General features: G+C 40.5%; 1 protein-coding gene across 1 annotated transcript; it reads left to right on the plus strand.

The window, feature by feature from the left end:
- The first annotated feature begins 10,218 nt into the window (after positions 1 to 10,218).
- Positions 10,219 to 16,131, plus strand: LOC124659380 (beta-glucosidase 4-like). The gene is made up of 14 exons (XM_047197273.1): positions 10,219 to 10,324; positions 11,317 to 11,383; positions 11,466 to 11,524; positions 11,691 to 11,766; positions 11,903 to 11,977; positions 12,053 to 12,140; positions 12,304 to 12,529; positions 12,615 to 12,730; positions 13,058 to 13,275; positions 13,650 to 13,684; positions 13,759 to 13,861; positions 15,059 to 15,167; positions 15,254 to 15,468; positions 15,820 to 16,131. The coding sequence occupies exons 1-13, from the start codon at positions 10,238 to 10,240 to the stop codon at positions 15,450 to 15,452; spliced, it is 1,458 nt and encodes a 485-aa protein (XP_047053229.1). The 5' UTR covers positions 10,219 to 10,237; the 3' UTR covers positions 15,453 to 15,468; positions 15,820 to 16,131.
- The last annotated feature ends 8,765 nt before the right edge of the window (positions 16,132 to 24,896 follow it).

The following is a 24,896-nucleotide window of genomic DNA, read 5'->3' on the forward strand; positions in this document are numbered from 1 at the left end:
CGCATATCCATGAAGTAATCGTCCTTAGTATGCACCGTTGCTAAGACTCGTCGTTTCGAAGCATCACGTGATGATCGGGTGTGATAGATTCTACGTGTGCATACAACGAGTGCAAGCCGATTTGCACATGCGAATATCGAGGTTAAACTTTACGAGCCTAGCATGTACAGACATGGTCTCGGAAAGTCGTCATGATATGATGGATAAAATTATGAGTGAAATTGTTCATCATATTACAAAGTTACTAATAGTAAAGTCTGGAACACTTGTCATTTGATGATCAACTTCAAAGTAAGAACCTCAAGGTTATTGGTGTTTGACCAATGGACCTAGAAGTTATTGAAGGTGAAGTGTTTTCTGAGAATGGGGAAAGCTAAAAGAGAAACCACAAAAGATATTTTGGCAAAAAGAAGGAAAAAGACTAGAAAGTCTAGCTCAGATGTATATAGATGATATACAAGTTATGGATGTATTCCTTGTTTGGTCACATAATAGAATTCTTGGGTATTTGTACCAGATTGGTTGGTATGAGATGTCATACAATACAACGCAATACAAGAATACGATGGCCTAAGTGATCGATAAGGAATATGGTAATAATGCACGTCTGGAACATAATAAAGTGTTATTATGTTTGTCGTTGGCATTCTACCTAGCCCTTAGAGTTTATAATAAAGAACTTAATAAATTGTTATTTTGCTCTAGTCAAATAAAAAAAACAATGAGTTGTTCAAATTATGACATTGCTCCATGTACGATGGATAAGTTATTATAAATCTTAATGGTGAAACACACATACATAACACTGACGCTAAAATGCTATAAGGCAAATGATTTGAATTCCACTCATTAGTGGAACCATCATTTAGGTCATGTTAGAAAGGAACGCATGAAGGAACTCCATTTGAATGGAATTTTGAAGTCATATGATTTTTGAATCATTTGGCGCTTGCAAATCTCTTCTAAAAGGAAATGACTTAAATACCGTTCATAGGCCAAGAGTTGAACGGGCAACTAACTTAGTGGAAAAGTACATGATGATGTATGTGGTTCATCGGGCATAGTTGTGTGCGGGAGATTCTTTTACTTCATGAAAACTTCCAACAATGAATTGAGTATATATATGTGGATATATTCAATAAGGAAGAAGTTTGAAACATTTGAATGGATTCAAATAAATTTCAGCATGAAATGGAAATCATCGTAATAGAAAAGTCAAATATCTATGATTAGATCATGGTGGAAATATTTGAATTACGAGTTTTAGCGAACATCTAAGAGAGTTATGAAATTGTTCTACAACTCACGTTTCTTAGAGTATCATAGAGATGATGAAGTATCCGAGATACGTATCCAAACCTTGTTGGATTAATGATGAGATAATATAAAATGACGCCATTATATTTTTGTGGATTATGCTTTAGAGATTACCGCTTTTACACTGAATAGAGCATCATCATGATCCGTTGAAATGACACCATACGAGTTATGGCATGGGTATGAACCCTAAATAGTCCTTTCTTAAATTTTGGTATGCATAGCATAAGTAAATGAGTTTACAACCAAAACCGGATGAATGTCTTTGTTGGTTATCCCAAGAGAATGGATTGGGAATTCTTCCCACTATGAAGTAAAAGACAAAAGTGTTTGTTAATGTTACTTGCTTATTTCCAAGAAATTGTTTTCTAGCGAAGTTTTTGAGTGGGAGGACAATAGAACTTGATAAGGTTTATGAACCTGAGCATAATGATCAGAGTAGTGCAGCATCGGAAATGGTTCCGGAAGCGGCCACGACGATCATGGCTCCCATGACTACAAAGGTTCCGGAAGACATATTTATAATACTTTATGTAGATGACATATCGTTGATTATAAATAATGTAATTATATAATTGATTAAAAAGGTTTCATTGAGAATTAACTTCAATGAAAGGATATGGACTGAAATATATTTAGTGTCAAGATCTATGAAGATAGATTGAAACACATAATAAGTTTAAGTCAAAGTACATAGAATGAATATTGAAGTAGTTCAATATAAAAACATTAAGAAGGTGTTCTTTTCCATGTGAAGGTTTAACAAGACTTGAGTGTATTTCACGCTCGATGAGTAAAAACACATGAGTGACTTTAGATCACGAATAATATGTACAAGGTCAGATGTCCTGTGCTCTAAAGTGTTACGAGCATATACCAGAATGATTCATGTGATGATCATTGGAAAAATAGTAAGAATATCCCTGAGTACTTTAGAAGAACCAAGGATATATATATATAGTTTTTGTATGGGGTAATGACAAACAAATCGCTGTAAGGTGTTGCACCGATATTAGTTTGGTCACATATAAAAATATATTTTCAATCTCAATTAGGATAAGTGTTGATTAAAAGGTAGCGCAATGAGCTAAAATAAGTCTTTGCTAGATTTAGAAGAGTTCTAAATATTGTGACGGATTCTACAAACGAAGGCAGAGTATGTCATTGTTTTGACAATGACAGAGGATGTTAAGTCGAGGAGTTCTTTGAGAACTTGGTGTAGTTCCGATAGTGTCAGAACTTTGAAGCTATATTGTGTATGACAATATTAGTGACTTATTTTCAGACCACGGAATTAAGGTTCCACCAGAGGACTAAGCATATACAATTAATGCCAACTCATTTGGAAAATGAGTGATGCGTTGAGACGCAAATGAATTGCAAAATACATACGTTTCGAGCATGTCGGATCCGTTGACTAAAACCTCTCCCGTGAGCAAAACATGATAAGCACCGGAAGGCCAAGGTGTTATATCCTTACAAATGTTAACTAGATTATTGACTCTAGTGCAAGTGGGAGACTCGTTGGAGATATGCCCAAGAGGCAATAATAAATTAGTTATTGTTATATCTTATTGTTCATGATAAATGTTTACATTTCATGCTATAATTGTATTAACCGAAACATTGATACATGTGTGTTATGTAAACAACAAGGAGTCCCTAGTAAGCCTCTTGTATAACTAGCTTGTTGATTAATGGATGATCATGGTTTCGTGATCATGAACATTGGATGTTATTAATAACAAGGTTATGTCATTAGGTGAATGATATAATGGACACACACCCAAAAGAGCGTAGCATAAGATCAAGTCATTAAGTTCAATTTGCTATAAGCTTTCGATACATAGTTGCCTAAGTCCTTCGACCATGAGATCATGTAAATCACTTACACCGGAAGGGTACTTTGATTACATCAAACGCCATTGCGTAAATGGGTGGTTATAAAGATGAGATTAAGTATTCGGAAAGTGTGAGTTGAGGCATATGGATCAATAGTGGAATTTGTCCATCCTGATGACGGATAGATATACTCGGGCCCTCTCGGTGGAATGTCATCTCGATTAGCTTGCAAGCATATGAATGGTTCATAAGAGATCACATACCACGGTACGAGTAAAGAGTACTTGTCGGTAACGAGGTTGAACAAGGTATGGAGATACCAATGATCGAACCTCGGACAAGTAAAATATCGCGAGACAAAGGGAATTGGCATCGTATGTAATTGGTTCAATCGATCACTAAGTCATCGTTGAATATGTGGGAGCCATTATGGATCTCCATATCCCGCTATTGGTTATTGCTCGGAGAGGAGTCTCGACCATGTCTGCATTGTTCACGAACCGTAGGGTGACGCGCTTAAGGTTCGATGTCGCATAGGTAGATTCGGAATATGAGATGGAGACCGAATGTTGTTCGGAGTCTCGGATGGGATCCAAGACATCACGAGGAGGACCAGAATTGTTCTGGAAGAATTCTGTTGTTTTGTATTTCAAGAAAAGTTGTTCTGGAAACATTCTCGGAATTGGACGAAATAAAAACAGAAGTTCTTATTTTTCGTCACGCGAGACGAAGTCCAAAGGGGAGAAGGAGAAGAGCCGGGGGTGGGCCACACAACAGGCCGGCGCGGCCCCCCGGGCCGCGCCGGGTGTTGTGTGGGCCCACCAGGCGCCGACACTAGATGGGTTTCGTGAAACCCTAACCCTAGTTCCCGACTATATATAGTGGGATAGTTTGGCCGGCCAAAGCTGCTCCGTTCGCAACCCTAATTTGCCACCTCTCCTCCCTCCCAGTTTCTCCTGCTCCGGCTTAGGCGAAGCCCGCGCAGAATTCTTCTCCACCACCACCACCATGCCGTTGTGCTGCTGGGATTCCGTGGAGATCTACCACACCTCCGCTGCCCGCCGGAACGGGGAGAGGAAGGAGCTTCATCGACACCGTACGCGCGACCGAGTACGGAAGTGCTGCCGGATTGCAGCACTGGGGATGATCGTCTACATCAACAACGAGATCTAATCTCGTAGGCTTAGGAAATCTTCGAGGGTTAGTCTCATATCAATCTCGTTGCTTCGATCTTGTAGATTAGATCTTGGGTGTTCCATATATTAGATCTTGGATTTATTCGTCTTGCGGTAGGAAAATTTTTGTTTTCTATGCTACGAACCCCATCAGCTTCTCTATTTTTATTGTGTATTTTCCTACCTCCATCTGGCCACTATTGTTGGATATGTGCCCTGGAGGGAAATAAATAAAGATATTTTATTTTTTCATATCTGTATTGTTCATAATAAATTTTATGCCATGCTATAAGTGTTGGATATAGTGCCCTAGAGGAAAATAATAAAAGAGCGTTTATTATTATATATCAATATTTTTACAATAGTTATATGCTAGCTATAACTACATTAATCGGAAACATTGATGCACGTGTGGTATTGTAAACAAACCAGGGTCCTAGTGAGTATACACAAACTAGTTCATTGAGCTTGTATTCTACATAGATGTCAGATTGAGGGATTTCTCCACCATACTCACATTGTCGTGATGCTGGAACATCAATCCAGATCGTCTACTTCCGCTGCTTTGTTGGACCGGAGCCCGGGAGACGTCCATACACCGTACGTGTGTAGAACTACGAAGGCACAACACTTGGGGCACTTCTACTTCTTCTCGACCTTGAGGTCTGATACGTCTCCGACGTATCGATAATTTCTTATGTTCCATGCCACATTATTGATGATATCTATATGTTTTATACACATTATATGTCGTATTTATGCATTTTCCGGCACTAACCTATTAACGAGATGCCGAAGAGCCGATTGCTTGTTTTCTGCTGTTTTTGGTTTCGAAATCCTAGTAAAGAAATATTCTCGGAATTGGACGAAATCAACGCCCAGGGGCCTATTTTTCCACGAAGCTTCCAGAAGTCCGAAGGAGAGACGAAGTGGGGCCACGAGGCGGCCACACACTAGGGCGGCACGGCCTGGGCCTGGGCCGCGCCGGCCTGTTGTGTGGGGCCCTCGTGTGGCCCCCTGACCTGCCCTTCCGCCTACATAAAGTCTTCGTCGCGAAACCCCCGATACCGAGAGCCACGATACGGAAAACCTTGCGAGACGCCGCCGCCGCCAATCCCATCTCGGCGGATTCAGGAGATCGCCTCCGGCACCCTGCCGGAGAGGGGATTCATCTCCCGGAGGACTCTTCACCGCCATGGCCGCCTCCGGAGTGATGAGTGAGTAGTTCACCCCTGGACTATGGGTCCATAGCAGTAGCTAGATGGTTGTCTTCTTCTCATGTGCTTCATTGTCGGATCTTGTGAGCTGCCTAACATGATCAAGATCATCTATCTGTAATTCTATATGTTGTATTTGTCGGGATCCGATGGATAGAGAATACTATGTTATGTTGATTATCAATCTAGTACCTATGTGTTGTTTATGATCTTGCATGCTCTCCGTTCTTAGTAGAGGCTCGGCCAAGTTTTTGCTCTTAACTCCAAGAGGGGGTATTTATGCTCGATAGTGGGTTCATGCCTCCATTAAATCTGGGACGGTGACGAGAAAGTTCTAAGGTTGTGGATGTGCTTGTTGCCACTAGGGATAAAACATTGATGCTATGTCCGAGGATGTAGTTATTGATTACATTACGCACCATACTTAATGCAATTGTCCGTTGTTTTGCAACTTAATACCGGAAGGGGTTCGGATGATAACCCGAAGGTGGACTTTTTAGGCATAGATGCATGCTGGATAGCGGTCTATGTACTTTGTCGTAATGCCCAATTAAATCTCACAATATTCATCATGTCATGTATGTGCATTGTTATGCCCTCTCTATTTGTCAATTGCCCGATCGTAATTTGTTCACCCAACATGCTATCTTATGGGAGAGACACCTCTAGTGAACTCGTGGACCCCGGTCCATTCTTTACATCCGAAATACAATCTACTCGCAATACTTGTTTCATTGTTTTTCGCAAACAATCATCATCCACACTATACATCTAATCCTTTGTTACGAGCAAGCCGGTGAGATTGACAACCTCACTGTTTCGTTGGGGCAAAGTACTTTGGTTGTGTTGTGCAGGTTCCACGTTGGCGCCGGAATCTGTGGTGTTGCGCCGCACTACATCCCGCCGCCATCAACCTTCAACGTGCTTCTTGGCTCCTCCTGGTTCGATAAACCTTGGTTTCTTTCTGAGGGAAAACTTGCTGCTGTGCGCATCATACCTTCCTCTTGGGGTTCCCAGCGAACGTGTGAGTTACACGCCATCAAGGTCGCCGTCGACCTACACCTTCATCAACAACGTTCATCGCGAAACGTTATGCTTTCGTTCTTCAAGGGTATGAACACCGAATCCCTCCGTTACCTTACATCTCCATGGAATAGATCTTGGCTATCTTATGTTGTCGTATGATTTTTTTGTTTTCTGCAACGGAACCCTACAACTATATATAGGGGCAAGGGGGGACTTGGGAACTTGGCTTGGTAATGTGGGACAAAAGGAGCGGAGGGGAGGTGGTGAGGTCGGCTATCCCCCTTGGGCCCGGCGCCCCCTCCCACTTGGCCCATCCAACCACCCCCTTAGCCCATGGGGTGGGCGGCCACCCTTCCCTAATGGGCTCCCCTTCCAGGTGGGGCCCATTAAGGTGTAGGGAGCCTTTTAAATATATGTAAATCATATTTTAATATATTAATTCATTTAATTAACATATTATTTAATTGTCAATGATCCGAGACACCTCCAGAATCATTCCGAACATCCTTCGGATACTCCTGGAACCCTTTCCAGATCTCTCTCTATTTCCGGTGAATCCAAAACAATCTTTAGTTTTGATGAACCCTTAAGTGTTCTGGAGAATCATAATGACCCCTGTATATTCTACGAAGATGTGATCATCGTTTGAACCATTACGGCAAGTCCCATTCCCTTTGTTCTTCGATACCGACACTTGTCCGAGAGATGTGATCACCTGTATCATGATACCTATTTCAATCTCGTAACCGACAAGGCTATTCAACTCGTTACTGTGTGATTCCATCCCCATGACCTAATCATACGCTGCACAACTTTATGGATGTAATCCAACCGAGTGGGCCCAGAGTATCTATCTTTCACACAGATGAAAAAATTCCACTCTTGGCACATACGCCTCAGCCTACCCCTCCGGAATACCCGATAACACCTTTATGATCATCCTATCACAGAATGACGTTTGATGTAATCAGGGCAACCTCCAGTGATAGCGATTATATATGATCTCACAGTCTAAGGATTAGGTCTCTACACTATCTTAAATATCGTAGCGTTGAAGTTGGTGACATGATCGTGTTACAATACTTATGTGTTGGGTAAGTCCATCATATCATTCATCCAATAATATGACTCCATTGTCAATGACGAATGTGTGTCCATGATCGGAAACCTCGATCGTCGATTGACCTCAATGAACTAGTTTTCTTATGCATACTAGGGACTCCATGTTTGTTTAAAATACCACACGTGTATCAATATTTCCAATTGATACAGTTATAGCATGGCACGAAACCATTATGAACTATTAAGATATAATAATAAATATTGTTTATCATTTGCCTTTGGGCACTAATTCCAACACTCTTCCACTTGCACTAGAGTACAAATAATCTTATTGCATTTGTTTACCAATCATAACAACATGCACTTATGAGTTATTGATTACGCTTGCTCATGGATGATGGTGTTAATAGTCCGGATCATTTAGACCATTATGTTCTTTGCAAATCATTAATGTCAACCTTCTTAACATCGGCCTATCATCAAAATGATAATTTTCGTAATTTATACGTTTGGCCATTGGTGCGAGACTTTCCTTCCTTCCTGTGTGCAAAATGATGGTATGTTCAGTCAATTGGACTTTTGCATAGTCATTTACAGTCAGAAATAGACTCAGTTGAAATTCAAACTTTCTTGCCAAACTATCAGTGTAGATTTAATCGATAGTGTATTACATGTCACTTCGACGTCTAACAATGTTTCTTTCAAAATTTTGCCTTTTACAAATGCAAGATTTCTAATCTTGTAGGTCAGCATGACTTGCAGCAGCGGAACAACTTACAATTAAGTCTGTTATCCTTTACAGATTTCTGGAAAATGTATTCTCAGTACACACTGGACATTGGAAATACAAACTTAAAATTATGTTCAGTGATTAACTGAAATCACTTCGAAACATATTCTTTTTTGAAGAACTTGGATCACATTATGTGGTATAGCCAACATGGTTCAATGACGGACCTACACCTGGGCAAAGTTCGGGCCGGGTCGGGTTTCGGGCCAGGCTTAAAAAAGCCCGCGTGTAATAAGTCAGGCCCGAGCCCGGCCCGGCCCGACCATCGGGCCTGTAAATTAAGCCTGAACCCGGCCCGAACGAGCAAAAAGCCCGGCCCGACCAAGCTAAAATGCACAAAAATGATGGCCCAAACCCGGCCCGGCCCGACGTTCGGGCTCAAATTTCAGGCCCGAACTCGGCCCGAAGTGCAAGCCCGACCCGGCTCGGCCCGACGTTCGGGCTCAGATTTCAGGCCCGAACCCGGCCCGAAGTGCAAGCCCGACCCGGCCCGGCCCGGGATTTTCGGGCCGGGCTGCCCATGCCCATATGTAGACGGACCCTTATGACTCAATCATATATTCTTTCTTTCTTTATTTATTCTCCTCCAATTAATCAAATATCCAACATGACAACTTTAACAAACGACTGACGTCACCTCATTGTACGTGCTGTAAGTGTTGAAATGAAAATCAACCCCAAGTTTAATGTCTCGTGTTTGTGCCCACAAAAGAATAATCTTTTTGTGCGGGTTGAGTATTCAGCAATAGCAAAACATATATGATTACTTTGAGAACTTAAAAATATAACGATGCGCGGAGCTCCCGTGGGTTTAAAAAAAAATCTTCCGCTCATGTGTTTACTTTTTTTTTGCGAATGGTCACACAATTATCAATTGCTGATGTTTTTGCTTACGATTAGCTCACCGAACCTGCTGCTCGGTACATTATGTGGTTACTTTGTAAACTTGAAAGCACAATCCCAAAAGAAAAAAAATGATAGCACCATAAGTCACCATGGCGTGCTTATGTCCATAACTCTAGTCTTGGGAACACATGGCGTGCTTCTGAAAAAGCAGAGTAACTTGTGCGTTTGGCTTACGATAATTAATTCGATTCTCGTTCCTCAAAAATAATTAATTCAATTCTCATGGCCTGATTGGTGTTAGACTGTATATATAATAGTGATTTTGTCAACTTCGAAGCACAATCCTCGCAATAAAATGGAAGCACCATAACTGTAATCTTGCGTACACATTAGAGCAAGTACAATAGAGTCCAGTCAGCTGACTATAAGACATTAAATAATATATTTTAGATGAGTTGGAAGAGAGAGAAGATGAGAGAGAAGGGAGGTGAGGCTTACTTATCGCGATAGCAATGCTCTTGCACGTGCTCCTGAGCACGCTTTTGAGAGTGAAATGTGGGCCATATATTAGTAAAGTACTACATTCTTATAGCCAACTATTGTACATGTTAGCTATATGATGACTACAAATGATATGACATCTTGTTATAGCCAACAGTTAGCTATACTATTGGAATTGCTCTTACATGCTCTAAAACGCAGACTAACGCAGACTAATATAACTTGTGCAGTTGTGTGTTTGCTAAAGATAAAATAAATCAATTTTCGACACTGCATGTGGCCCCACACACCGGCTCGACGTCAGCCGTCCGCCTCGGGTGTCGTGACACGTGGCAGCGAGCGACGCGGCCGCTCTCACGTGGGCGCACCCCTCTATATCTACGCGAGTCGACTCGGCCGCAACTGCAAAATTTCCCCCACTCCGACTAGGCCCGCAGCTTGCTCCTCCGCCGGCGCCGGGAATGGGGAGCGCGGAGCGCGCCGGCGAGCTGGCCCGCGCCGACTTCCCCGAGGGCTTCGTCTTCGGCGTCGCCACCTCCGCCTACCAGGTCAGTCGGTACAGCGGTTTCTCTTTAATTTGGTGGTCGCGTATCTCGGGCCGCCGCCGCCGGTTGCTGATGCCCGCCCCCACGCCGGCCAAACCGCCGCGTGTCGCCCGGTGCGGGAGACACCTGTGTGGGTGCTCGGTGGCACCTGGGTCGCGTTGGGTTCCTGCTGTTGGCCTGGGCCAGTAAGATCGACAGTGACCTGATGCTAAAATTAATGTAGGACAACGACTGAGCACCCGTGTGTCCGCTTCACCAAATTAGATGATGTAGTTCCGACTTCCGAGCAGCACCCTCTGTCGTTCGTGCCCCACCGTTTGCAGATACTTGCCACTGTGGATTTAAGCACGCATGCTGATGAAATAATGATCTGTATGCAATTGAACCAGACGCCCTCTGGCAATTATTATCCCGAGCCAAAAAGGGATTTCGCAAAGCCAGAGAGTGGTAGGCAGATTCAATTCTTTGTCTACAAACGTACACGGACCTACTGTGTAGACAGGCTTAATACTAGTAGTGCGGGGAATTTCTATTATGGGTGGAGAATAGACAAGTAGTTGTGATTGAAGAAAACAGTCGGTAGTGAGCTCTATTTGCAAAGTGATGAAGGTGGTATGTGTTTCAGTGGAGGGGAAGGAATATACACAGGAAAATGATCTTTTACCCTACTTGTTGGGAAGCCTTAATTTAACTGAAGGGAGAGAAATGGAGAGGGGATCAATTCATCAGTATGTTGCCGGACACCTTGAAGAAAAAAAAAGAGAATCGTCATACTGTTGAAATTCTCCGTGGTAGGTTTAGTTCCTTAGATAACAAATTCTAAATTTTACCATTTTTGTCATTGATTAAAACGAAGAAAAGTGGATGCAGAATTGATTTTTCTTGTCTATATCCTCTTTCCTTTTTTTTTGCGGGTTATATCCTCTTTCCTTTTCTCTTCAACTAGATTTATCATAGCCGTGAAGTAATGTTATTGACTTTTCCCCTCTATCTAGATCGAGGGGGCGAGAAATGAGGGTGGCAAAGGCGATAGCATATGGGATGTATTTGCGGATAACAAAGGTTTGTCTCATTTTCGGATCTGTTTTAGTTTCTTCAGATATACCGATTTATTTGATATTCGATATTCAAATGCTTCTTTCAGAACATATTATAGACGGAACCTCTGGAGAAGTTGCAGTTGATCATTACCATCGATACAAGGTTTTTTTACTGTAATCATTGTCATAGCTATCTTGACAATAAATATTTTGTATAAAGGGTTTCCTTTCTCTTGCTCGAGGGAGATTTTCTAGCTCCATGATACATTTGTACAATATTACGTTGTTTCCTAGATCCCTAATTCCCTGTTCGAACTATTTGGGTACAGGAGGACATTGAGCTCATGGCCAAACTGGGTTTCCGTGCTTATAGATTTTCCATATCTTGGTCACGAATATTTCCTGGTATATTTCATTTGATGGATTATGCTTCACAAATTAATGCACCTCCACCATTGCCAAAAGTCCCCTCGATATGCTTGTTCTTTCCTATTATTATGAGTCATTCCTCATCTGAGTTTATAAGTTTACTGTTCTGCAGATGGCCTAGGGAAGGAGATCAATGAGGAAGGAGTTGCTTTCTATAACAACCTTATAGATTTCATGATCGAAAAAGGTGTCACATGATTTACTAAATGTCTTCAAAGTTGCTATTCATCTTGTTATTCACCACTGTTCTGCCTGACTTCAGGTATTCAGCCCTATGCAACTCTGTATCACTGGGATCTTCCACATAATCTTCATAAGACTGTGGGGGGTTGGCTTTCAGACAAGATTGTGTAAGTCAATGCATGTCCTAACTTTAGACTATGCATTTTTAAATGTCAACACAAAATACTACATTGTATGTTTACGTGAGAACACTGCTTTGTTTCAAAGTCTTTCTGGTTAATTTGGTTTTTCTGTATGTATCTGATTGTAATGGCTGTCAAAATGTATCAGAGGATACTTCGCATTATATGCAGAAGCTTGTTTTGCAAATTTTGGAGACAGAGTTAAGCATTGGATAACAATCAATGAACCTCTTCAAACATCTGTTAATGGTTATGGGATTGGAATATTTGCACCTGGACTATGTGAAGGTGTAGCTGCTGAACCTTTCTTGGCTGCACATCACCAGATCTTAGCTCATGCTTCTTCTGTTGATGTCTACAGAAGAAAATTCAAGGCCAGTTCAGTTTCCATTTAAAGTATCATCATTACATCAGTTTGTTTTCTGTACCATTGTTTTTCTGACGATTTACATATTATAGGCTGTACAAGGTGGCCAAGTAGGGTTTGTTATTGATTGTGAATGGGCAGAGCCTTTATCTGACAAAATGGAAGATCAGGCTGCTGCAGCACGACGAATTGACTTTCAACTGGGATGGTAAAATTTATGCTCACTTTTGGAGGGACTACATGCAAAGTGTCATACTCCCTCTGTCCTATGAAACTTGTCTTAACTTTGTCCAAATTTGAGTGTATCTAGATGCTAAATAATGTCTAGATACATCCGAATTCGGACAAAGTTCAGACAAGTTTCATAGGATGGAGGGAGTACGTTTGTTACCTTTTTCCCTAAAACCTATATTTTTGTTGACGCTTTGAGTAACATCTTGTATTTTACTCATATAATGCAGACACATCTTTAGTTTCATGAAGTCTATGATATGATTTGATGCATATATCCTGATTATAATTCCTTTTCTGTAAGGTATCTGGACCCAATATACTTTGGTGATTACCCAGAAAGCATGCGCCAGAGAGTGGGCGATCATCTTCCAAAATTCTCAGAGAAAGATCGTGAATTGATCAGGAACAAAATTGATTTTATTGGATTAAATCACTATACATCAAGATTTATTGCTAATCAGCCAAACCCACAGCCAGATGAGATCCATTTCTATCAAGTTCAACAAATGGAAAGAATCGGTACTATGCTTCAGCCATCCAGGAATTGTCTTTTTGTGTGTGTGTGTGTGTGTGTGTAAAAACAAGCGCAGCATAACCTGAAAGAGGCAGGTTTCTCTATGAAATAATGAAAAACTCTAGTACGTAGACAGCGGACATGACAAAAGTATTTGATCTTGCTGATTAGGAAGAACAGCCCTTCTCCACTAAGCATAGAGTCTATTTACTCTTCTGCATCCTTTTACTCTTGGAGCATTGCGAATCAGTGTAGGCATGTGAGGCAGAACTACTTTTCTTGCTGAAGTTTGGCCTGAATATTCTGCAGCCACATTAGATATATGCAATGTAGCCCCTTGCAAGTTATCCTAATGCTGACACTTGTTTACTTTTGGCAGAGAAATGGAGTAGCGGTGAAGGAATTGGTGAAAGGGTAAATGCTCGAGGACTGTTCATTCATTTATTTCCACTGATCACTCCTAATGTTTCATCTCAATATTTTTGCAGGCCGCGTCCGAGTGGCTTTATATACTTCCTTGGGGTATTCGGAAAACAATTAATTATGTTGCAAGGAAATATGGCAATCCAATAATATATGTAACAGAGAATGGTAAGGCTTCCGTGCTCCTAACATTTAGATGGAGTTTTTTTATATCTGAAAATAAATGGAGAATTTCAACTTTCATTAATCATGGGAACCATTACAATACTTTATTAAGCATTGGAACCTTTTAAGTTTCTAATACACATATGACATATCTGCTTACATGCTTTGAAGTTCCCATGTTTCCTGCATAATGTTTTTTCTCGAAATGGATATTTCCTGCATATATGGGTTGAGTGATTACATTCCTTATGTATTACTTCACATAATGTTGATTATATGGATTGATTTGATTTATTTTTAGTTCAAGGTTTGCCATGGAGCATGTTTCTTCTTTATGTTTACTATATCCTACCCAAAACGGGACTGCGTAGTGAAGGAACATGAATTCATTGCTAGCACATAATGCTCCTTTGTATTTAAATGTAAACTGTAGAGCAATCCCATTTTCCTTACCATTTATCATTTTTTGTTCATAATCTTTTGTTTATCACAAACTGTAAACCAGTCTTGTGTTATGAGTATGCGGCCAGTGATGCTTTTTCTATGCTGTTCATGATTACTTTTTTATTCCATATTTGAAATTTTAGCAGAGAGATTGTTGAAAGTATATCTAAAAACTTATAAATGAAGGATGTGATAATGTAAAATAAGAAAGCACCTCAATACCAGTGCTTGAAAAAGGTGCACTCGAATGCTCCTGTTTATTGTTGAGAATTGTTAAACTACGTACAATATCGTCTGAGTTGCAGAGTTTTTTTTTTGTTTTGACTAAATGGTCATAACAGCCTTTTTTTACCTGTACATGCTAGTTAAAATATGGAATATGCATAAGGTGAACTTATTTATCAATCTTAATGTTTTTCATAGAGTTCCAAATTCGTGAGTTCTTACTGCCACAGAATATTGAGAAAACAGATTGGCGAGATAAAAATACTACAAATGCATTAGAATATGACAATAAATTGAAAGAACAGACATGTACTATAATGTAACTGCAAGTGTGCAATACAATATTCTTTGTATGAACAAAGGCTTAACACCCTACTTTTATAGATAGCGGCATTACAACAATTTTCTTTTCCATTACTTGGTATCAAGGTCAAATATTTTTTTCTTGTGTGATGTAAAATGTGCGAACTGAAGTATCAAGTAACTAACCTTGTTGATGAATGATGTTCTTATATAGTTTATTTACTGTAGGGATGGATGATGAGGATGATCCATCAGCAACTCTTGATCAGTTTCTAAATGACACAAAGAGGGTTGGTTTCTTCAAAGCATATGTTGGTGCGGTGGCAGAAGCGATAAAGTAAGTCTGTTTCTGTTGGCCCATAACTGATATTGTGTAATCAAAACAAGTGATGCCCACTAATTTTGATTATGATTGACGTACAGGGATGGTGCCGATGTTCGTGGATACTTTGCATGGTCATTCTTGGATAACTTTGAGTGGGCAATGGGATTCACCAAGAGGTTTGGGCTTGTCTATGTTGATTACAAGAACGGGCTCTCCCGACACCCTAAAGCATCAGCCATGTGGTTCTCACGCTTCTTGAACGGCGAGACTGCCTACAGCAAACCTGACACAAATTAAGCCCGCTTTCACCAAGGTGCTAAAACTAAAGTGTAGCTGTTTCTAGCAATGCTATATCTATCCAGTATTCACATTAACTTTCACAACCGTTATTTCTTGGTGCGCCATGCCACATGTATTTGATCCAACGTTTACACAAAAGAATGCTTGAAAAATCAACCGTACCAATATGTTAAGGCCTTCTGGGTTCTTGTCAGGCAATGCTTTATTGCTGATAACTTACACATCTAATCTGAACCCCACCAATATGTTGTCTTCAAAAAATAAGCAGTAATTTTGTATATACCCGTTCGTAGACCCCAGTAAGCAATTACCAAAGAGGAAGTTCGTTTATGTTTGCAACTGACGCAACTACCTTTTACTACAGGGATGGCATTGATGTTTGTGGATAGTTTGTCATTCCTCGACAAGTTTGAGTGGACTACAGGATACACCAAGAGAGGTTTTATAGTGTAAATGAATTGGCTATTGTGACATCACAAAGTATCATCCCTGTGGTTATCACGCTTATCGTTGAAAACATAGCTGGCATGAACTGAGCCACCCCTCAACAAGTAAATAAACATTACACAGAAATTGTTTTCCCTGTTGTTGTATTGTACTGTAACTGACAGTGTATCTACTCAAAATATAGTTGTATCCCATCTCTGATGCTCTTTACAGCCTGTCATTGATCCAAGTATTATGTTTTCTGCGTAAGTGCTGCTGATGTATTAACCGTGTAGATTGGGCCTTAATATGTCCCAATAGTTACCAATCACCAGAAAGTTTGTTTCTGTTTTACTTAAGTTTTCACCAGGGGAGTTTAACTGTCTAGGATAAAAAAAAATGTGAAAAATTGAAAGAATCTGTTGATGAGGATGGTGAATCTTTGCCCAGCTCCTGGTAGTGCAGAGTTCAACTTTGTTATTTGTTTAAAGAGGGAGCAATGTAGGATTTAAAGGCTTTGATAGGAGAGCCGAGGGTGGCCTCCTCATGTTTATACTTACAGTTGATCATGACTGTCGACACAAAAGGATACATGATTGATTTTTTTTTTTTTTTTTTGAGAATCAGATACATGATTGATGAAAGCCCATTCTCTACACAAAAGGATACATGAATGATTTTTTTTTTGGGGAATCAGATACATGATTGATGAAAGCCCATTCTCTACTTTGCGAAGCTAAGAATATCCATGCAAAAATAAGCCCATTCTCTACTTTACATTTACATTATAAATGCTGTACTGTCAAGAATGCATTATTAGTTTTTGTCTAGACTTTCTGCTTCTTTAGAACTGAAATTTTTGGCATGCCATGTTCGATCCAGTCTCCTACCTTGCCAAGTGAGGATGCAGACATGCTAGAAAGAACAAAAAATGACAATGCAGCAGCAGGTACCTGTTGGTGATGTATTACATGACTACAAGAAAATGCCTATACATTATTATCATTTAAAATATCAAAATGTCAGAGGTATTGCTGATGTAAAATTCATTTACTTGTTGGAATCGGTATCTGATTTGGGGAAAGTATTCTTCATTGATCTGTTTTCTAAGGATTTGTATCACCAATTTGGTCTGTTGATGGCGTATTTTTTGGGGAATGCACTTGATGATTTATTACAGAGGTGTATTCACAGATAACTCAATACTCATGTGCAGTACTTATCTTTTCGGGTTTTTTGTGTGGTCGGAGCATAGTTCAATTGCATGAATGGAACTTATGGTTTATTTGATGAGTTTAGTGTCGACGGTTCAGTATTTCATTTGTTTTAACTTTTATCTTTTACCTGCTGAAAACACAGAACAGTTGATCCATCTCTGTATTTGGTGTCATTAGATGATTTGCGTTGTTGTACATAGAGCAAGGTTTTGCTCCTAGCAGCTACCGATAAGTGGTAGACGAAATCCCATATCGATTTTGAACAACGATCTGGTTCACGTGCAATTAAGAGTAAATGTTCTTCGCTGTGAGATGTGATTCTGTATTGAAAACCAAGGCAGTTTCTATAGGATTTTTTGATCGCTCTCCTACTCCTGCGTCAAGAATTTGATCCTGCAAACTGCAAATTGCTTGCTCCATTTCACAACAGCAACACTGAATCTGCTGCCAGGTGGTCACACGTTTTTATTGCACACTTTGATACTATAATCTTTCCTGCTGGTGCTGTCAATGGATGCACCCTGATGGTGGAGGCGATCACAAGCTGCACACTGACACATGGAAAAACAGTTGCCGTCCATGGTGGTGAGCAGGATCCGATCCATGTTCAAACAACCAGCATGCATTCGTCTTTAATTTTCTGTCGGTTGCTCTGTCCTCTCGAAGATAATCGAGCTTTGTCGGCCACTCCCAAATCTTTGTTGGCTACATGTTAACTATAGATGACATGGCATCTTGTTTATAGCCAACAACCGGCTATACTATTAGAGATGACATGGCATCTTGCTTATAGCCAACAACCGGCTATACTACATGTTGACTATAGATGACATGCCCTGCAGTTCGTCCTCTAATTTCTCACCGCTCCCAAACCTTCTCGTCGTCGTCGCCTCCACCCTCCCAGATCTTCTCCTCGCCGCTCCAAAAATGTCGAGCTCGTCCTCCCGCAAGATCGCCGCCGCGAACGGCTTCGGCCGCGACAGCCTAACCGTGGTGGAGGCGTGGGCGATGTACCACGCCCGATATCCAGTCCCGTCGGACATGCGGCTGCCAAGCAGCGGCGGCTGGAAGATGGCCGTGAACGGCATTGGCGTCTCGCCGCCACCGAAGCCGGGCACGGACCAATGGAGGGACGGCATCAAGGCCCGGCGGGCTCAACTCACCGCCGAGGAGCGGTTGGATCCGACGTGGGCGGCCAACAACAACGACGACCGGTGGAAGACGTACTTCAAGGCGAAGTACGACGTCGAGATGTACAGCACCCACGGGCTCTTCGGCGGGCCCAACAGCTGGAACAAGGACGACCGCGCCTGATACGTCCAAAACGTATCTACTTTCCCGAACACTTTTGCTATTGTTTTGCCTCTAATTTGTGTATTTTGGATACAACTAACACGGACTAACGCTGTTTTCAGAAGAATTGCCCTGGTGTCTTGTTTTTGTGCAGGAAAATCCCCGGGATTAATTCCAATGGGCCTATTTTCACAGAAGATGGACGGAGCCAGAAAACCAGAAGGAGGGGGGCCACGAGGCGCCCACCCCACAAGGCGGCGCGGTGGGCCCCTGGGCCGCGCCGGCCTATGGTGGCGGCGCCTCGGCCAGCCTCCGACGCCCCCCTTTCGACTACTTAAGAGTTTCGACCTAAAAACGCACGGGGGTTAGACGAAATTGCTAGAAGACATCCAGAACTCCGTCGCCATCGCGAAACTCCGTCTCGGGACCAGAAACTCCGTTCTGGCATTCCGCCGGACGGGAATTGGAGGAGATCATCGCCATCATCACCACCGACGCCTCTCCATCAACCAGCCATGCTTACCCCATCCATGTGTGAGTAATTCCCCCGCTGTAGGCTGAAGGGGATGGTAGGGATTGGATGAGATTGATCATGTAATAGTCATAAGATTGTTAGGGCATAGTGCCTAGTATCCGTTGTTGGTACTTTTATGATATTGTTGCAACTTGTTATGCTTAATGCTTGTCACTAGGGCCCGAGTGCCATGATCTCAGATCTGAACATGTTATTGTTTCATGATGATATTCATTGTTTTATGATCATACCTGCAAGTTGTATGCACATGTTGATGTTCGGAACCCGAGGCCCAAAGTGACAGAAATTGGGACAACCGGAGGGGAAGGCGGTGATATGAGGATCACATGTGTTCACGGAGTGTTAATGCTTTGCTCCGGTGCTCTATTAAAAGGAGTACCTTAATTACCAGTAGATTCCCTAGAGGCCCGGCTGCCACCGGCTGGTAGGACAGAAAATATTGTGCAAGTTTCTCATTGCGAGCACGTACGACTATATATGGAACACATGCCTATAATTGTTTAGTACTTGGATACTGTTTTATTACTATCTGCAAATGCCCTGCCTTGATTGTTACATGAGTTCTCTTATCTATGCAGCGCCCGTTCATCCATCCCTGTGCCTACATTATTTTAATCCTGCTGTTTACTATAATCACTACTGCTGTCTTTGTTACACTCGTCGCTGATATTTCACTATCGCTATCGCTATAAAGCTGTTGCTACTGATAAACTCTTGCGAGCAAGTCTGTTTCCCGGTGCAGCTGAATTGACAACTCCGCTGTTAAGGCTTACAAATATTCTTTGGCTCCCCTTGTGTCGAATCAATAAATTGGGTTTTACTTCCCTCGAAGACTGTTGCGATCCCCTATACTTGTGGGTCATCAAGACTATTTTCTCGGCGCCGTTGCCGGGGAGCATAGCTTTATTTGCAAGTTCACTCCGGATTGATATTGTTCGCTACAAATTCTCCATCATGGGTAAACCTCGCGATACTAAAGTCGCCATATTACCATCCACTACAAGAAAAGGTACAACTCTGAGTACCTCTGCTGCTCTTGATTCACCATCTGTGATAAGTCAACTTGTTTCGCCACCACAAGCTTCACGTGTTGGTAACTGAAACTGAAAATTCTTCTGATAATTTTGATGATGCTTCTACTATGCTTGATGATAATGGTTCATTAGGTCCTTTTCTAGATGCTACAATTGCTAGGTCTAGACAAAATTAAAATACTGTTATACCTGTTAATTCACCTGAGTCTGATGAACACTCTAGTGATGATCTTGATGAAGATTATGTGGAACTTGATGATGACTTTATTAATAAATGCAATGCTACGACTGATGCAAGTAATATTAAAAGCTTCTTGCACAACGTGCTCGTTAGATATAAACCGTCTCCCGATCCTAAATTTGCCACATCTCCTATAAACATTAAGGATAAGGATTATGATTTTTCTCTTGATTTATCTCATATATCTATTGTTGAGAAAACACCTTTTTGTGGTACTGAAAAAGAAAGTGATGTAGAACACATGATTGAGCTGTCTACTCTGAGTAGCTTGTTTTCTGATGATACCAATAAGCGTACTTATTGTGTTGCTAAATTTTTTCCTTTCTCATTAAAGGATGATGCTAAAACTTGGTATAATAGTTTGCCTCCTGATTCTATTGATAGTCCAAGTGGTTTGCTTGATGTTTTCTTTCGGAAATACTTTCCTGCTAGTGCTCAACATATTGCTTTGCAGAAAATTTATAGTTTTGACCAGGAAGATGGAGAGAAATTGCCTGAAGCTTGGGCAAATTTTTGCTCTCTTATCAGAGCTCGACCTGGACATGATTTGGAAAAGCATGACCTACTTGATATATTTTATAGTGGACTAACCATTGAGTCTAGGGCATACCTGGATAGTTGTGCTGGTTGTGTTTTCAGGAAAAGAACTCCAGACGAATGTCGAAGAATTATTGGCTAAAATAGGCCGGAATCATGATGATTGGACTACACCTGAACCAACTCCAACGCCAATATTGAAGAAGAGGGGTATGATTAAATTAAATGATGAAGATATGAGGGAAGCCAAGAAATCTCTTAAGGAGAAATGTATTAAATCTGAAGATGTGAAGAATTTACCTCCCATAGAAGATTTATGTAAGATAACTCCCCCTTCATCCATGATTGAAGTACATTCTCTTCAACGCTTTAGTAGGGAAGATATTCCGTACTCAAAACCTCCCGATCAATGTTTAGATGAGTTTGATAATTATATTGTTAAGCAAGATAACTTCAATATGAGAGTAGAGAATCATTTAATGAAAAATTCTCAAGCTATTAGTAAATTGCATGATATTGTGGAGAGAACCTCCAATGATGTTAAGATGCTTGTTAAACATTTTCATATGGTTCAAACTCAAATTGATCAACTCACTAAAGTGCAAAATGACTTGTTAAAAAATACTCATAAAGAGAAACATGCTTATGAAGTAACAACTAGAGGCGGTGTTTCTACTCAGGATCCTCTATATCCTGAGGGGCATCCCAAAAGAGTTGAACAAGACTCTCAACGAACTAAAGAAATTAGTGCTCCTTCTAAGAAAAAGAAGAAGAAACATAAAACTGTTGTAGAATCCTCTCGAGCCTCGTTAATGATCCTAATAGTATTTCTATTTCGATGCTCGAAACCGAAAGTGGTAATGAACATGATAAAGATAATGATAAGAATGATGCTTCTGATAAAGAAGAGGTTGAAGATGAACCTGAAAAGCATGCTAAAAATAAAAAGTACACTAAAGAAGATTTTATTGCTAACAAACATGGTAATGAAAGAGAACCTTGGGTTCAAAAGCAAATGCCTTTTCCTGTTAATAAACTAAAATCAAAGGAGGAAGAACACTATAATAAATTTTGTGATTGGATGAAACCTTTGTTCTTGCAAATCCCTTTGACTGATGCTATTAAATTGCCTCCTTATTCAAAGTATATGAAAGATATTGTCTCTAACAAAAGGAAAATTCCTAATGAGGAGATTTCCACTATGCTTGTTAATTACTCTTTCAATGGCAAAGTTCCAAAGAAGCTGGGAGACCCAGGTATACCGACTATTCCTTGTTCCATCAAGAACAATTATGTTAGAACTGCTCTATGTGATTTGGGAGCAGGAGTTAGTGTTATGCCTTTTTCTCTTTACAAGAGACTTGATTTAGATCAGCTTGATACCAACCGATATATCTTTGCAAATGGCCGATAAATCTACTGCTGTTCCTGTTGGTGTATGTGAGGATGTTCCTGTTCAAGTTACTCAAAATTGCTTAATATTAACTGATTTTGTTGTGTTGGAAATGCTTGAAGATGATAATATGTCTATTATTCTTGGAAGACCTTTTCTTAACACTGCAGGGGCTGTTATTGATTGCAATAAAGGAAAAGTTACTTTCAATGTTGATGACAAGGAACATACTGTTTATTTTCCCAAGAGGATTGATAAAGTATATGGAGTTAATACAATTTCTAATTTGAGATCTATCAAGGTGGGGGATATTGATTGTCCAATATATGAGCCTAAAGAAGAATATCAAACTCTTGTGATTGGATCCATAGCAATACAATATAAGGTAACATGATTGATTTGAGGTTTATTTCTTCTTATGACATGTAAAAATTATTTGGTGGCAAGACTTGATCAACCTTGTTAACAAGTACATTTTATATGCATAGAGGAGCTAAACAACATTTCTTTCTTCCTCCACTTGTTTTACTTGCTGTAGCACTACTTGTTTTGCAAGATGCTTAAGTTGTTTAGAAGTTTAAAAATCTTTTTCTGTCCTGAATTAGTAATTTTAACACCCAGAAATGTGCGTTTTTCGAAGTTCTCAAAAATTTACAAAAATTATACCGTTGGTCTTATTTTTCGAAGAGCAACTCGGAGTGCACGGGGCTGACCAGAGGGGCACCCCAGGGCTGCCCCCATGAGCCGGCGCGGCCAAGGGGGGCGCGCCACCCTGTGGTGTGGGCCCCTCCTTGCCCCACTAAGTCATCTCTTCCTCCCATTCTACTCTCTCTCCCGAAAAAACTCGTACCAACTTTCTATCACTCGCGTTTTTGCTCAAGAGCTCATGATTCTTCGATCTCTTTGCTCAGCCCAGATTTCGTCCGAAATTTGGCACATTTGCTCTCCGGTATGTGACTCCTCCAATTATGCAAATAGAATTTTGTTTGGTTGAGTATATCTTGAGTATTTTGCTGCTGTAGGTAACATGTTAAGTGAGCTTGCATGCTTGTTCTAATTTGTAAAAATTAATTTTGATGCATGTTTAGTACTCTACCAAGTTCCTATAGTAGTTTCCCTCATTTATATGTTTCCAAATCAACTTTTATAATGTTTGTTGAAAAATTTCAGAAAAATAAGATGCATAACCATACCATTGGAGAAGTGTTCGAAAGAGATACGACAAGCACGGGGAGGCCCTCAAGGGCAGCCACTCGAATTAGACGATCCTATAATGAGGATGTCATTGCACCGAGCTTCGAAGTTGAAGAGGATAATGGAGTTCCTAATGCTTCATCCTTTCCATGCTATGACTTTTTGCGTAATGCAGGGCTGCTTGATGACTTCTTGTTCCTCATCAATAATGTGGGATTATCCACCTATATGGAAGATGAGAGGAGTCAATACTACATTCTAACTAAAATCTTTGTTGAAAGCTTTAAGTTCAACAACACACACTTCACAGTCTATAAGGCTTGATATTGCTGCTATGAAGAGTCACCAATTTGTCACAACTGACTCTAGTTTAGAAAATATTGTCTATAAAATGTTGTTTATTGACGGGGATGAGAGGTAAATCCCTTTGCCGCAGGCCGATTTGTTCAGTGTTCACAGGAAACCGTGGTCGCGCTCTAAGGAGGAGGTGGATGAGCAGTTGAGGATACATGGTTTCCACCAGCAGCATGACTCCGAGGACGCCGAGCCCTCCTACGGGTACACCGTCACGTATTCTGGTGCGTCTTCCAGCACATACCCAAAACAGGATTCTTCTTCGTCATACTACGGAGGTGCCACTTCATGGGCATCATGGGATTGATCTCCACTTAGGCCAAAAGCCTAAGCTTGGGTGGAGGTATACCGGCATCACTCATTCATTGCATATTACAATTGCCGGATACTTGTATATACTTGTTTAGCTTCTTAAGGTGGTTTCTAATAAGAGGGAGATGATATTTGGGGAAGTGCTGTTTGAAAACAGATTCTGGACTGATACCAAAAAAATCCCAAAAACAGCTAGAACATTATTTTGCGAAGCCAATTTTTTTGCATGTTCCCCAGGTTATTATCTAACTTTCATTAGTTGAGCACTTTTCGAGTTGAGCAGCGGAAGATTTTCGTAAAAATAGATTACTGTACTGCTGTCAAGTTTGACGAATTTCTGCTACTTTGTGTTTATGTGACTCTTTTAGTTTTCATTTTCTTGTTTTTTGCTTTGTTTCTTTCCTAAAACACAAAAAGACCAAAAATATTTCTGTTGTTTCTCTTTACCATTTGTTTATTTTGGTTTCTTGTTTCTATTTTGCTTTATTTGCTATCGTTAGTTTGCTATGAGAAAATCCAAAAAGATTTTGTTTTGTTGCTTGTTTCCTTTTGTTCTTGTTTCCAATTCAAAAACACCAAAAATATTTTATATTCTTCTTCGGTTTTGTAAAGTTTATTATGGAGTTCAGCGGTCTCTGGTGGTTGGAGCTTGGTTTTCACTTCATATTATTCAAGCTACACAAGTGAAAGGCAATAATGACGATCTACGACAACTCGACTGTGGTGAGAGGCTGGTATGAACTCTATTTATTTTCATTTTTGTACATATACTCATCCATGTGAGCATGCTTAGTTGGTTCATGTGAGGTATATTTCATTTAATGAAAGTCTAGTAGTTCATGATCTCTCATGTTTAGCTCCAATTTATTAATATGAGTAGCATGTCATAAATATTTGCTTGCATT

Source organism: Lolium rigidum, chromosome 6 (assembly GCF_022539505.1).
Source record: "Lolium rigidum isolate FL_2022 chromosome 6, APGP_CSIRO_Lrig_0.1, whole genome shotgun sequence".
Lineage (NCBI taxonomy): Eukaryota > Viridiplantae > Streptophyta > Magnoliopsida > Poales > Poaceae > Lolium > Lolium rigidum.